The sequence below is a fragment of the Otolemur garnettii genome, unplaced genomic scaffold, assembly GCF_000181295.1.
Source record: "Otolemur garnettii isolate 467f Iridium unplaced genomic scaffold, OtoGar3 scaffold00001, whole genome shotgun sequence".
Lineage (NCBI taxonomy): Eukaryota > Metazoa > Chordata > Mammalia > Primates > Galagidae > Otolemur > Otolemur garnettii.
In genome coordinates, this window is record NW_003852396.1 from 38742795 (window position 1) to 38755610 (window position 12816).

General features: G+C 42.3%; 1 protein-coding gene across 5 annotated transcripts in view; it reads left to right on the plus strand.

The window, feature by feature from the left end:
- The first annotated feature begins 8046 nt into the window (after positions 1 to 8046).
- ZNF143 (zinc finger protein 143) overlaps positions 8047 to 12816 on the plus strand; it is a 77287-nt gene continuing 72517 nt past the window's right edge. For 2 of the 5 annotated variants that reach the window (XM_012803962.1, XM_003781089.2), the window contains exon 1: positions 8047 to 8158. Coding sequence is in view for 3 of the 5 variants with exons in the window: in XM_023515174.1 (XP_023370942.1) it covers positions 8117 to 8158 (42 nt within the window). In the remaining 2 variants the exon portion in view is untranslated. The remainder of the gene's footprint in view (positions 8159 to 12816) is intronic. The other 3 variants (XM_023515138.1, XM_023515261.1, XM_023515174.1) reach the window with 2 other exon arrangements.

Here is a 12816-nt window from a genome sequence, read left to right on the forward strand (position 1 = left end):
TACACAGTATGAAAATTCTCATTTGCTGAGGTTTTGCTTTAAGAAAATGTATTGGGGCTCGGCGCCTATAGCTCAACCGGCTAAGGCGCCAGCCACATACACCTAAGGTGGCGGGTTCGAATCCCCAGCCCGGACTGCCAAAACAACGACGGCTGCAACCAAAAAATAGCCGGGCGTTGTGGCGGGTGCCTGTGGTCCCAGCTACTTGGGAGGCGGAGGCAGGAGACTCGCTTGAGCCCAGGAGTTGGAGGTTGCTGTGAGCTGTAATGCCACGGCACTCTACCCAGAGGGACAGCTTGAGGCTCTGTCTCAAAAAAAAAAAAAGAAAATGTATTGGCATGTCTTTGAGAACATGTTTCCTGTCTCCTATAACTTAAACTAACCTCCATTATTAGACTTCAACTTAAAAATTAGACCTATACTGTTTAGTGTTCAAATGGTAATTTCTGATACATCTGATATATATCAATTTTTATGATTTTCTTTAGCTTAATACCAAATTGGTTTGTTGTAGATCATGAATGTTAATATGTGTTAATTTCTAGATGAGGTTGCAGGACTTTTGGGAAATTTTTTGAAAGTTCATCTTTGTTAATGACAGGTTTTAGCAGAAAATCACTTGTAAATAGAAGCAATCCTTTTAAAAAAAAAACCTGTCTATGTATTAAGAAAGTTATGTTTCTCTGCAGGTAATAAAATGGTGGCACACTGTATTAAGATAGTGACTAGTGCTATATATTCACCTCTGGAAGAGACCACAGTAGAGAGAACACAGGTAGTCCACATATAGTCCTTTGGCTTTACAAGGTCTGACAATTAAGTTCAGAAGCTCATCCTAGGAAAAGTGCTATATACCTCATTGCTGAATATCACTACCATCACCTTTGAAGTATTCCTCTTGGTAACCTATTCACCAAGCCAGTGCCTAGACCACCCTTCTAAGCAGTTTTAGAACTCTTTCTGGAATGGCCATCATTATCAATGTCTTCTTTCAGTATCTTCCTTTATTCTCAAGTAATGGAAAATGTCATTGGGGGCCAAATCAGGTGAATAGGGAGGGTGTTTTAATATAGTTACTTGTTTACTGGCTAAAAACTTCCTCATTGGGTGGCACCTATGGCTCAGTGGGTAGGGTGCCAGCCCAATATACCCAGGATGGCAGGTTCAAATCTGGCCCTGGCTGAACTGCAACAACAAAAATAGCTGGGTGTTGTGGCAAGCACCTGTATGTAGTCCCAGCCACTTGGAAGGCTGAGGCAGAATTACCTAAGCCCAGGAGTTGGAGGTTGCTGTGAGCAGTGTGACGCTACAGGCGATAAAGTAAGACTCTGTCTCTTAAGAGAAAAAAAATAGGAACTTTCTCACAGTGCACCGTCAAAATCCAAGACCTACACCTTTCTCATGCCAAGATTTTCAGTAAAGATTTTCCTGACTTTTTCACTATGGATGTTTATTTGGCCTGCCATGCTTCTCACAGGCAATGATTTTGAGACATAATTCAAGGGATTCTTGCAGTATTTGTCAGTTCTGTTCCTTGCTGATGTCCTAACCTCTCATCAGTGACAATTTCTCTTACTTCACAAAAACATTTAATCCATTTGTACACTTGTTTTCTTCATGGCATCATCCCCATGTACTTGGACTAATGCCTCTGATATCACTTCTACTCTAGTCAACTTTAACAATAAATTTAATGCATGCCCTCTGGGAGGCTGAGGCGGGTAAATTGCTTGGACTCAGGAGTTCGAGACCAGCCTGAGCAAAAGCAAGGCCCCATCTCTACTAAAAATAGAAAAATTGAGGCCAGAGGATCACTTGAGCTCAAGAGTGAAGTTGCTGTGAGCTGTGACACCATGGCACTCTACCAAGGGCAACATAGTTAAGACACTGCAATTTAAAAAAGGTAATTACACAAATATGATTATATTGTCATATTTAAAGACAAAGACTTGAAAGCAAAGATTTAAAAGAGTATCTTGTGTAATAGGCACACTGTGTTTGTAACATGAATGACCTAAATTTAAAACACCAGTCTTAAGCTCTCAGTTCTGTTTGATGTAGTTTAAATTTTGGTGATTATCTAACAATTTATTGACGTCTACTGAAGTCCACCTTTTATCCTTGGTGAGGTTGGCTACCCTTGCAATAGCACTTAATACTTTGGCTCACGGTAAAGGTTTCCATGTATTCCTAGAAAGGGCTATACATGCAAAGCATTTTCCAAATGCTAAAGCAGCTGAGAAACCAAAGGAGATAGACAAATCTGATTTGTTGGTATAAGATAGATTTATTATGGGGCCTTGAGGACAAAAGCATGGTCTTAGGTAGCTGTAAGACAGATATCTCACTGTACCACAACCCCCAACATCCAGGGCTTAAATCAGGGGGAAAGATGTACTATGGAAGTAATGTATAAATGACAGAGTGCTGCTGGAATCAGTGCATCAGCATCAAGGGTTGTTTTAGAGAAAAGGGGAGGAAAGCTATAACCCAATTTTAACCCAGGAATATGGGGAGAGGGAGGGGAGGATGGGTGGAAGGAGGGTGATTGGTGGGATCATGCCTATGGTTCATCCTATAAGGGTACATGTGAATCTCTAATTGTAGAATATAAATGTCTTAACACAATAACTAAGAAAGACATGAAGGCTATGTTAACCAGGTGGATGAAAGTATTTCAAATTGTATACAGAAACAGTACACTGTACCTCATGATAATATTAATGTATACTATTATTTAATTTAAAAACGAGAGAGAAAAGAGGAAACTTAAAAATGAATAGGATTTCCTACATAAAGAATAATATAGGTGGCCCCATGCGGTGGCTCATGCCTGGGAGGCTGAGGCAAGAGGATCACTTGAGGGCAGGCAATACAGTGCAACTCTTATCATACATGCACCTGTAGTCCCAGCTATTCAAGAGGCTGAGGCAGGATGATTGAAGCCAGGAATTCAAGGTTACAATAAGCTATGATCGCACCACTGTACTTTAGCTGGGGGTGAGAGAATGAGATGCTGTCTCTTTATTTTATAAAAAGATAACTACATCAGCCAGATATTTTGGAGGCATTCCCAAACTCAGGGTTAGTCTGGGAATTAGCACTTAAAAGTACTTTCAGAGATCATACTATAATCTCTACTGGGGGCAAAGGAAAAGTTATATTAAAAAAAAAAAATCACATCCCCAAGTTAAGAGAAGGCTCTTCCCAAGAGAACAGATTCTATAACATACATAAAATTTAAGCTGACTTGGAGATGCAAAGAGCAACATTAATAGCAACAGATTAAACAGTCTGCTTCTCCAAAAGTCTCAACACATTCAGCTCACTAAAGTGATCTAGTGCTGATATAGACCCCTCTTCCTTTGTATATAGTAATACACATGGCCCAAGACAACTCAATCTTTAAACTTTGAATAAACTGAAGTGACAGAGATGACACACCCTTGTCATTTAGCGACCAGTACAGCAAGTTGCACACATTACTGCCTCTTATGTACTAAAGGATCAGAACATGCTCTCATGACCATCAAAAGCAGCTTGTTAGTGCAGTTCTTAAAAAGGCTCACACCTTTAAATTGTAACACTCTGGGAGGCTGGGGTAGGCAAATTGCTTGAGGTCAAGAGTTCAAGACCAGCCTGAGCAAGAGGGAGAGCAGGGCATAGAGGGCATAGAGGTGGGCACCTGTAGTCTCAGCTACTCAAGAGGCTGAGGCAAGATTGCTCAGGCCCATAGAGTTTGAGGTTCCTGACAACTATGATGACACCATAGCACTCTATCTAGGGTGACAGAGAGCTAGGTAGTCACCTAGAAATTCTTGATTTTAGCATTTTTGGGAGAAGTACTTTAAGTAATTTTTATGTGCGTGATATAATAATGATCTCCCCACCACACTTTTTAAAGCACAAGTGATAATTCACCTTTATATATTTATAGATGTTGTTTCACCTATGGATTGAAATTTCTCAATTAAACTCAACACACTTAAATGTTTCATGTCACAGCTTTTTAAGGTTTCTGTTATAATCCTTGATAACAATTCCAACAAACCAGAAACAGAAGGGACTTGCTCAACCTGTAAAAGGCATCTACCAAAACCCTAAAGCTAATATACTTAATGGTGAAGGACTAAAGATTTCCCCCTTAAGATCAAGAACAAGAATGGGGGCAGCGCTGGGGCTCAGTGAGCAGGGCACTGGCCCCATTTATCAAGGGTGGAGGGTTCAAGCCCAGCCCCGCCAAACTGCAACAAAAAATAGCCAGGCATTGTGGCTGGCGCCTGTAGTCCCAGCTGCGGTAAGAGAACCGCCTAAGCCCAGCAGCTGGAGGTTGCTCTGAGCTGTGACTCCATAGCACTCTACCAAGGGCGACAAAGTGAGACTCTGTCTCTAAAAATAAAAAGAAAAAAATATCCATTTAAGAACAAGAATAGGATAATCTGTCATGGAATTAGAAAAAAAATTAAGGTAAAAAAAAAAAACCAAGACAAGGATGCCCTCTTTTGCCACATGTAGTCAACACTTTACAGAAAATTCTAGGCAGGGCAATTAGGTAAGAAGAGGAAATAAAAGGCACCCAGATTGGAAAGAAAGTTAATCATAATAGTGTGGTACTGGTATAAGAGTAAACCAATGAGGGAAAAGACTTACAAATATAAAGAAAAAATGAATAAAGAATAAACCAAAAGAATAAAACTGAGAATCCAGAAATAAACCCTTCATATAGTTATGGTAAACTGACTTCTGACAAGGGTGCCAAGACCATTCAAAGTAGGAAAAAATAATCTTTGGTCAGGAGTGTTGGCTCACACCTATATTCCCAGCACTCTGGGAGGCCAAGGTGAGGGATCGCCTGGGCTAACCAAAGACAAGACCCCATCTTTACTAAAAATAGAAAAACTAGCCAGCCGTTGTGACAGATGCCACAGCTACTTGGGAGGCTGAGGCTAAAGGACCACTTGAGCCCAAGAGTTTGAGGTTGCTGTGAGCTATCATGAGACCATGACACTCTAGCCTAGGCAACACTTGGTCTCCAAAGGAAAGAAAAAGTATACTTTGACAAAGGCTCTGAGACAGCTGGGTATCTACAAGTACATACAAAGTCATAAACTTGGTCCCTTACCTCATATCATACACAAATGTTTAAAATGGATCAAAGATTGAAATTTAAGACTTGAAACTATAAAATTCCTGGGGAAAATACAGGCATAAATCTTCATGACTTTGTATTAGGCAGTGGTTTCTACCACCAAAGCACAAGTAACAAACAAAAAAGCAAATTGTACTTCACCAAAACTTAAAATTTTGTGTTTCAAAGGACAGTTTCAAGAACGTGACGACAATCCTGAGAATGAAAGAAAATATTTGCAAAAATATATCTAACAAGGTGCTAGTATCCAGAATATGTAAAGAACCCTTACAACTCAATAAAAAGACAACCTAATTAAAAAATGAATAAAGAGGCTCAGCACCTGTGGCTCAGGTGGGTAAGGAGCCAGCCACATACACCTAAGATGGCGGGTTCAAATCTAGCCTGGGCCCACCAAACAACAGTGACAACCAAAAAATGGCCAGGCGTTGTGGCGGGTGCCTGTGGTCCCAGCTACTTGGGAGGCTGAGGCAGGAGACTCGCTTGAGCCCAGGAGTTGGAGGATGCTGTGGGCTGTGATGCCAGGGCACTCTACCGATAGCTTGAGGCTCTGTCTCAAAAAAATAGTAATAATAATAACAAAGAGATAGGCACAGTGGCTCACTCCTGTTCTAAGTACTCTGTAAGGCCAAGGCAGGTGGATTGCTTGGGCTCAGGATTTCAGGACTAGCATGAGCAAAGTGAGACCCCATTTCTACTAAAAATATAAAAATAGGCCCGGCATGGTAGGTAATTCATGCCTTTAGTCCCAGCTGCTCAGGAGCCTGAGACAAGAAGATCATTTGAGCCCAAGAGTTTGAGGTTGCTGTGAGCTATGATGATGTCACAGCACCCTACCCAGGGTAAAACTGGCATCTGACTCTGTCTCAAAAATATATATATATATAAATATACACACACACATATATTTGGCATCCATAAAGTTCATGTGCAATTTAAAATAGTTGTCTATACATATATATATATCTGTATATATTTGTTAAAAAGTCACTTTGTGGAAGTTGAGTGACATTAAATGAGTTTAGTCTATAAACCAAGGACTCCACTCTGGGTCCATGAGACCTATAAAATTGCAAACTTTTTAGTATATTAACTTTCATCAACAAAAAAATCCCTTGCAATTCAGGTAGTCAAGATCAGATCATACAATGAAAGCAACGCTCATTTTTCTGAAAGCTGTTTTACACATTTTAAAAGGTGACTAGGCATACTTGCGAGTTCCAAGCAGTAGGATGTATCTTTCGCAGGAAAGGAGAAAATCTTTCATTTTAGGCAAATGTCTATCCGATATATCTCAGCTCTACTTGATAAAGTAAATTGAACGTCCTCCTTGTCAATTTGTTTTTTTTTTTTATCTCCGCTCTCCACTTCTCTGTAACAAAAATAATCTAATGGGCAGGAAATTGTTTTAAAAGAGCAAAATCCTCCAGTTTCAAGTAATCTAATCCAATCTTATCCGTGACATTTTTTTTTACAAAGACTTAAAAAGTAATCAGAACTACTCTAAACTTCTTCAGAGTTTGTGTTCATACGAAGCTTAAATAAATTTCTATTCGTTTCGAATGGCGTTTGGGTACCAGTTATGCCTTCGGTAGGGCCTGCCTAACCAATAAAACGGCAACGTTGCATCTTTCATGTGACTCAATTACAAATCAAAACATTTTAACTATCCTCTCTTCAAGGGCTGGTTATCCTAACATTTTTTTGATTCCCCCCCACGCCCAGTCCATTCCGGAATCACCTGACATGCACGGCACCAAATCAAATATCATCCTATTCTCTCCCTGTATTAGCAGGATCTAAGTCTGTCACAGTTGGCAAGCCTCCTTTTTTCCTTGGTATCTCAATTCTACAACTGGCACGTCTGATTTAACAATTTTTGCAGTTACACGCCTTATCTCATCTTTATTCGGCCTGGTTACCAAAGCAAACTTTTACTGATTACCTCCTGAAATGACTAGTATTTGCCAATTTTTAGAAAAGCGTTGAAATCCACAAAAAAATTACACAAAAGCCACAGCTTATCTGTTGTACTCAGTTTTAGGGCGCCCGGCTGAATCTCTTCTCCACTCTTTTGACTTTCCTTTAGTTCGGACAAACAAAAAGGAAAGAACATACAAAAAGAACGCAACGACACCATTTCAGACGGCTTCAAATTATGAGCAGAAACTACACGAAAGCACAAAAGCAGCCGTAGTGTAGTATATCCCAGCCGAGTCCAAGACCACTGCCAAGTTCCGCCGGAGTTTCTGCAGGAGAAGGCTCACCCTCCCACCGCACACCGATGCCCCGGAGACCGGGGAAGGCAGGCCAGGCCTGAAGCCAGTCACCGGCATACAGCGACTCTCGGGAAAGCAGAGCCCTCGCCTAGGACCAAGGGCCTCGGCCGGAACCCAGAGCCTCCAGGGAGCGGTTAGGTCTCCCATCCTACCCTACCCTTCCTTTCGACTTCCCTCCCAACGGGACGACACTCAGCAATCGCTAGGCTAAGTTCAAATAGTTTCAAATGCGCCTGGGGAGAGCCAAAGAAGCTTCCTCGCCCCTGTGGGGAAAATGGCGCCCGTCACCCCTGCTCCCTCCCGGGTAATCACAAGGACCAGCCTCCCTCCCTCGCTACAAAATGGCGCCTCCTGCTGAGGCCCCAGAATCGGCATAATTCACTTGTTAGTGAGGCGGTGTCCGCCTGGGACCAGCAGTTCTGCCAACCAGTCAGGCACTACAGCTTTGATTCCGCACCTTGCGCGAGCCACTCAGGCACCGACTGTAAAGCCAGATCCGACTGCCGGAGGACGAGGGGGCGTGGCTTAGACGGTTTTTTTCCGCGTCGGCTAAATTTGGGCCAATGGCAAGCAGAAAGCGTCCAGTGAGTGACGTAATGACAGCCCAATGGAGGCTGGGGGCGGGCCTCAGACACGCTATGCGGGTTGCGGGGCCTGGGGGCCGGACGGCTGTTTCCTGTCCTGGTGCATGGTGGTCGGACGAAGGAATTGTTGGAAAATTTTCTCGGAGGTTCGTATATAAATGTGTTTTTACCCAGTGTGCATTATTCTCCGCCCGGCCGCCGCCCTTAGCGCGGCGGCGCGGGCCCGCTTGGGCCCGGGCTCCAGCTCCCGCTCCTCAGCCTCCGCCGCAGGCCCTACCGATCCTATGGGCCGGCCTCGGTAGCGGCGCCTGGGCAGAAGCGGAGTTTATTAATAACCCGCGGCCGCCACTCTGGGGCGGCGAAGCTTTTGCTGGGGACTCAACCCCCCCACTGCCTCTGAACACTGCGCCCCGCCTGTTCCCCTCAGGGGACCGCCGAGGGGAGGGAGCGAAAGAGGGGAGGGTGGAGCCCTCGGGAGCCTGGCGGCGTTTCTCGGCTTGACCTCCGCGCGGAGCGCGTCCCCAGGCGCCGCCGAGGCGGAGCTCCTCCGGCGAGGACGCCGGGCCCGCGGTCTGCATCAAGCCCCAAGTGGGGCGCCGGCGGCAGGGCTGGCCAAGGGCCCTCTCGGGACCCCGCCTGCAGATAGCACCCAGAATTTCCCTCCCAGATCTTGGAAAGATTTTTTGTTTCCATGACATAACCTTTTTTTTTTTTTTTAAGGTCCTTGAGACCTAACATCAAAGTATTAGAAATTGGCAATTTTATCATTTTCCTTATGTTCCTTTTTTTTCCTGGCTATATAATGAACACGTCATTATAGTCGCTTTGTAGCATTTTATTGTGGGACGTAAACTGATTTTTATTCCCTCACTTTGGCTTTTTAATATTGATACTTCTCGTCCATGTTATAACGAAGTTAAAAAGAGTAGGAAAGAAAGATACCATTGCCAGCCCATTGTTTGTTTAAAATCAACTTCAGCCTTTGCTTTGGAAGTATCTAAATCAGCTAAACAAGTGGGGATGTGGTGAGAAATTTTAGATTTGAGGTTGTGGTTTTCTTTGCAGAGTCTTACTAGAAGATACGTATGCTTTCTGTAGTTCACAGAAATCAGTACAACGTCTAATGTTAGTTCTGCTGCGTATGTAGTTTTAAGTTCATTATTAAATGTTTAATAAGAAAATGTGATCAGGAGATCACCCACAATCACCAGTAAGATGAATAATTTCATCCTGGGATATTTTGACTATTTGGAAATTCTATTAGTCAGCCGTCTACAGATACTTTAGTGCCTTTATTTTTCACAGCTATGCCCCCTTTTTGTAAATAGTGACTTTATCGGTGTGAATCATGTACCGTGCAATTAACTTATTCAAAATGTATGATTAGGTGAGTTTGATTACATTGAGTTGATCACAATCAATTTTAGAATGTGTTCACACACCCCCCCCAAAAAAAACATACCCATTAGTAATTACTCCTCATGTTCCTCTCAACTCTTCTGTCTATAATTTTTGGATTTTCCCAGTCTGGACATTTCCACAATGGAATTATAAAGTACAGTTTGTGGGCTTTGCCAAGTTCGTTTAGCATATATCACTTATATGTTATAACATATATCAGTACTTTATTTCCTTTTATTGCCAGATATTTTATTGTATGAACATGCCATATTTTATTTATCCATCATTTGTTGATGTATGTTTGAGTGGTTTGTATGTTTTGGCTCTTATACATAGTGCTGCAGTGAACTTTGCGTACAAGTTTTTGTGTGAACATAGGTTTTCATGTCTCCTGTGTATATATTATACCTAGGAGTGGAATTTCTGGGTCATATGGTTAACTCTACGTTCAACCTTTCAAGGAACTGTCAAACTTCCAAAACTTTCCTGCTTCATTTTGCATTCCTCCCAGCAATGTATACTAATTTCTCGACGTCCTTGCCTATACTTGTTATTATCAGTCTTTTTGATTATAGCCTTTCTAGTGTGGGTGAAGTGGTATCTCTTGTGGGTTTGATTTGTATTTCTGTGATAGCTAATGATGGTGGCATTTTTTCATGTGCTTATTGGTCATTTGTATATCTTTGGAGAAATGTTTGGATCTTTTCCCCATTTTAACCTTGGATTATCTGTTTTTTTACTGTTGGATTGTAACAGTTCTTCATATACTCTGGAATAGAAGTCTCTTATCAAATATGTGATTTGCAAAATGTTCATACTCCTTTGCTGCACAATTCATCGTGTTCTTCAGGGAAAAGATGACCTAACTATATTGGGGAATTGTGCTTTTACTACTACTTTAGCTGTTGTTAATTATTTATGATGTGTTAATTTTATATTTGTATATACATCATAATGATCATGTGAGGAGAACTTTCTGAGTCCTGAAGTTTTCATCATTACTTAGTTTTGAGGGTTTTTTTGTTTTTTTGCTGGTTTTTTTTTTTTTTTTTTTTTTTTTTTGAGACAGAGTCTCAAGCTGTTGCTCTGGGTAGAGTGCCATGGTGTCATAAGTCATAGTAACCTCCAACTTGGGCTCAAGTGATCCTCTTGCCTCAGTTTTTCTATTTTTCGTAACGACGGGGGCCTCACTTTTGCTCAGGCTGGTTTTGAACTCATGAGTTCAAGCAATCTACCCGCCTTGGCCTCCCAGAGTGCTAGGATTATAGGCATGAGCCACCAAACCCAGCCAGGTTTGAGAATTTTGTCTTATAGTTTTTTGAGGTAGAGAAGAGGGAAGTTACATCTGTTTTGCTTAGTTCTGAGTCTTTTTGCTTCTGGCTTTATTTCAGGACATAGTGGGGAGGAGGATGTTCTTTTTCTTTTGTTTTGCAAAGAGACAGGGTCACACTTTTACCCAGCCTAGAGTGCAGTGGTGTAGTCATAGCTCTCTGTAACCCTGAACTCCTGGGCCCAAGTGATCCTCTAGGTGCAGCCTCCCCAGTAACCAGGAGTACAGGTGCCTATACCACTCCTAGCTAATTTTTAATTTTTAAAAATTTATTTATTTATCCTTTTGTAAGACAGTCTCATTCAATTGCTCCTGGCTAGAATGCCCTCATATCATAGCTCACAGCAACCTCAAACTCCTGAGTTTAGGCCATTCTCTTGCGTCAGCCTCCTGAGTACATCCACAACAGCCACCAAAAATTAGTGGCTAATTTTTCCATTTTTAATAGAGTTGGGGGTCTCACTCTTTCTCAGGCTGGTCTGAAACTCCTGATTTCAAGTGAACCTCCTGCCTCGGTCTCCCAAAGTGCTAGGATTACAAGCAAGGGTGAGCCACCTTGCCTGGCCATGGACCATGCATTAAAAGCACAAACACTAATGAAAGCTGATTAGCAAAAACAAAAAAAAATCCATGCCTACTTTCCTCTCTCTTTTTTTTTTTTTTTTTTTTAAGAGACAGAGTCTCACTTTATTGCCCGTGGTGGAGTGCTGTGATGTCACAGCTCACAGCTGACCTCCAACTCCTGGGTTTAGGCAATTCTCTTGCCTCAGCCTCCCAAGTAGCTGGGACTACAGGTGCCTGCCACAGCACCCGGCTATTTTTTTGTTGCAGTTTGGCTGGGGCCAGGTTTGAACCCACCACCCTTGGTCTATGGGGCCCGTACCCTACCCACTGAGCCACAGGCGCCGCCCCATACTTTTCTCTCTATTTAACAACACAGATTAGCAAAATAGTCCTCAGTCCTTGAATAAAGTGCAGGTTGGAGATCCTCCTGCCTCAGGCTCCTGGGTGGTTGGGACTATAGGCATGCCTATATGGCTAAATTAAAATTGTTTTGTAGAGACAGGGTCTAACCATGTTGCCCAGACTGGACTTGAATTCCTGGCCTCAAGCTGTCCTCCCACTTTGGCCTCCCAAAGTTCTGGGATTACAGGCATGAGTCACTGCCCTTGGCCAATAAAAAATAAATTTTAAAATTTGTGCTGCAGTGAGGACTCTGCTCTATATGGAAATACTTGTCCAGTAATGTGTAGTAACAAGATATTTAATTCCAGGCAACATTTCTTACACTTAAAATATCACTCCCATTTACTGAGCACTTGACTAATTCTAGCTAGGCACTGAGTTAAGTGATTTGTTGAGTGCTCTACATATATACATACATAAATTCTCTATGCTTACTACAAACCTGAGGCAAGAACTAGTATCCCTTTTTGCAGGTGAAGTTTAGAGTGACTTGTCCAGCCATTACATGGCAAAGCTGGGATATAAACCGATGAGTGGTTCAAAAGCCCAGTCTTTCACCCTGAGATTTTTCAGTAACCTGTCAAGTACTCAGCTCTTTTAACTTCTGAAATAAAGGGTGCATATTGTTCCTAGAATGACACACATAAGCATGCATGTTATTGTGTTATTTACACACATCTTTGAGTTAAATAATGATTCATACATTTGGCCTTACATTGAAAATACAAAGGTTTATATTCTTTGGATGTTATGGTCACAAGAAGTTAGAATCATTTAAATTAATGGCAGTTTAGGTTCGGTGCCTGTAGCACAGTGGTTACAGCGTCAGCCATATACACCGAGGCCTGAGGGTTTGAACCCAGCCTGGGCCAGCTAGAACAACAATGGCAACTGCAACAAAAAATAGCTGGACGTTGTGGCAGGCGACTATAGTCCCAGCTACTAGGGAGGCTGAGGCAAGAGAATTGCTTAAGCCCAAGAGTTTGAGCACTCTCCCGAAGGCAACACAGTAAGACTCTGTCTCAAAAAAATAATTAATGGGCTCAGTGCCTATGGCTCAAGCGGCTAAGGCACCAGCCACATACACCTAAGGTGGCGGGTTCGAAT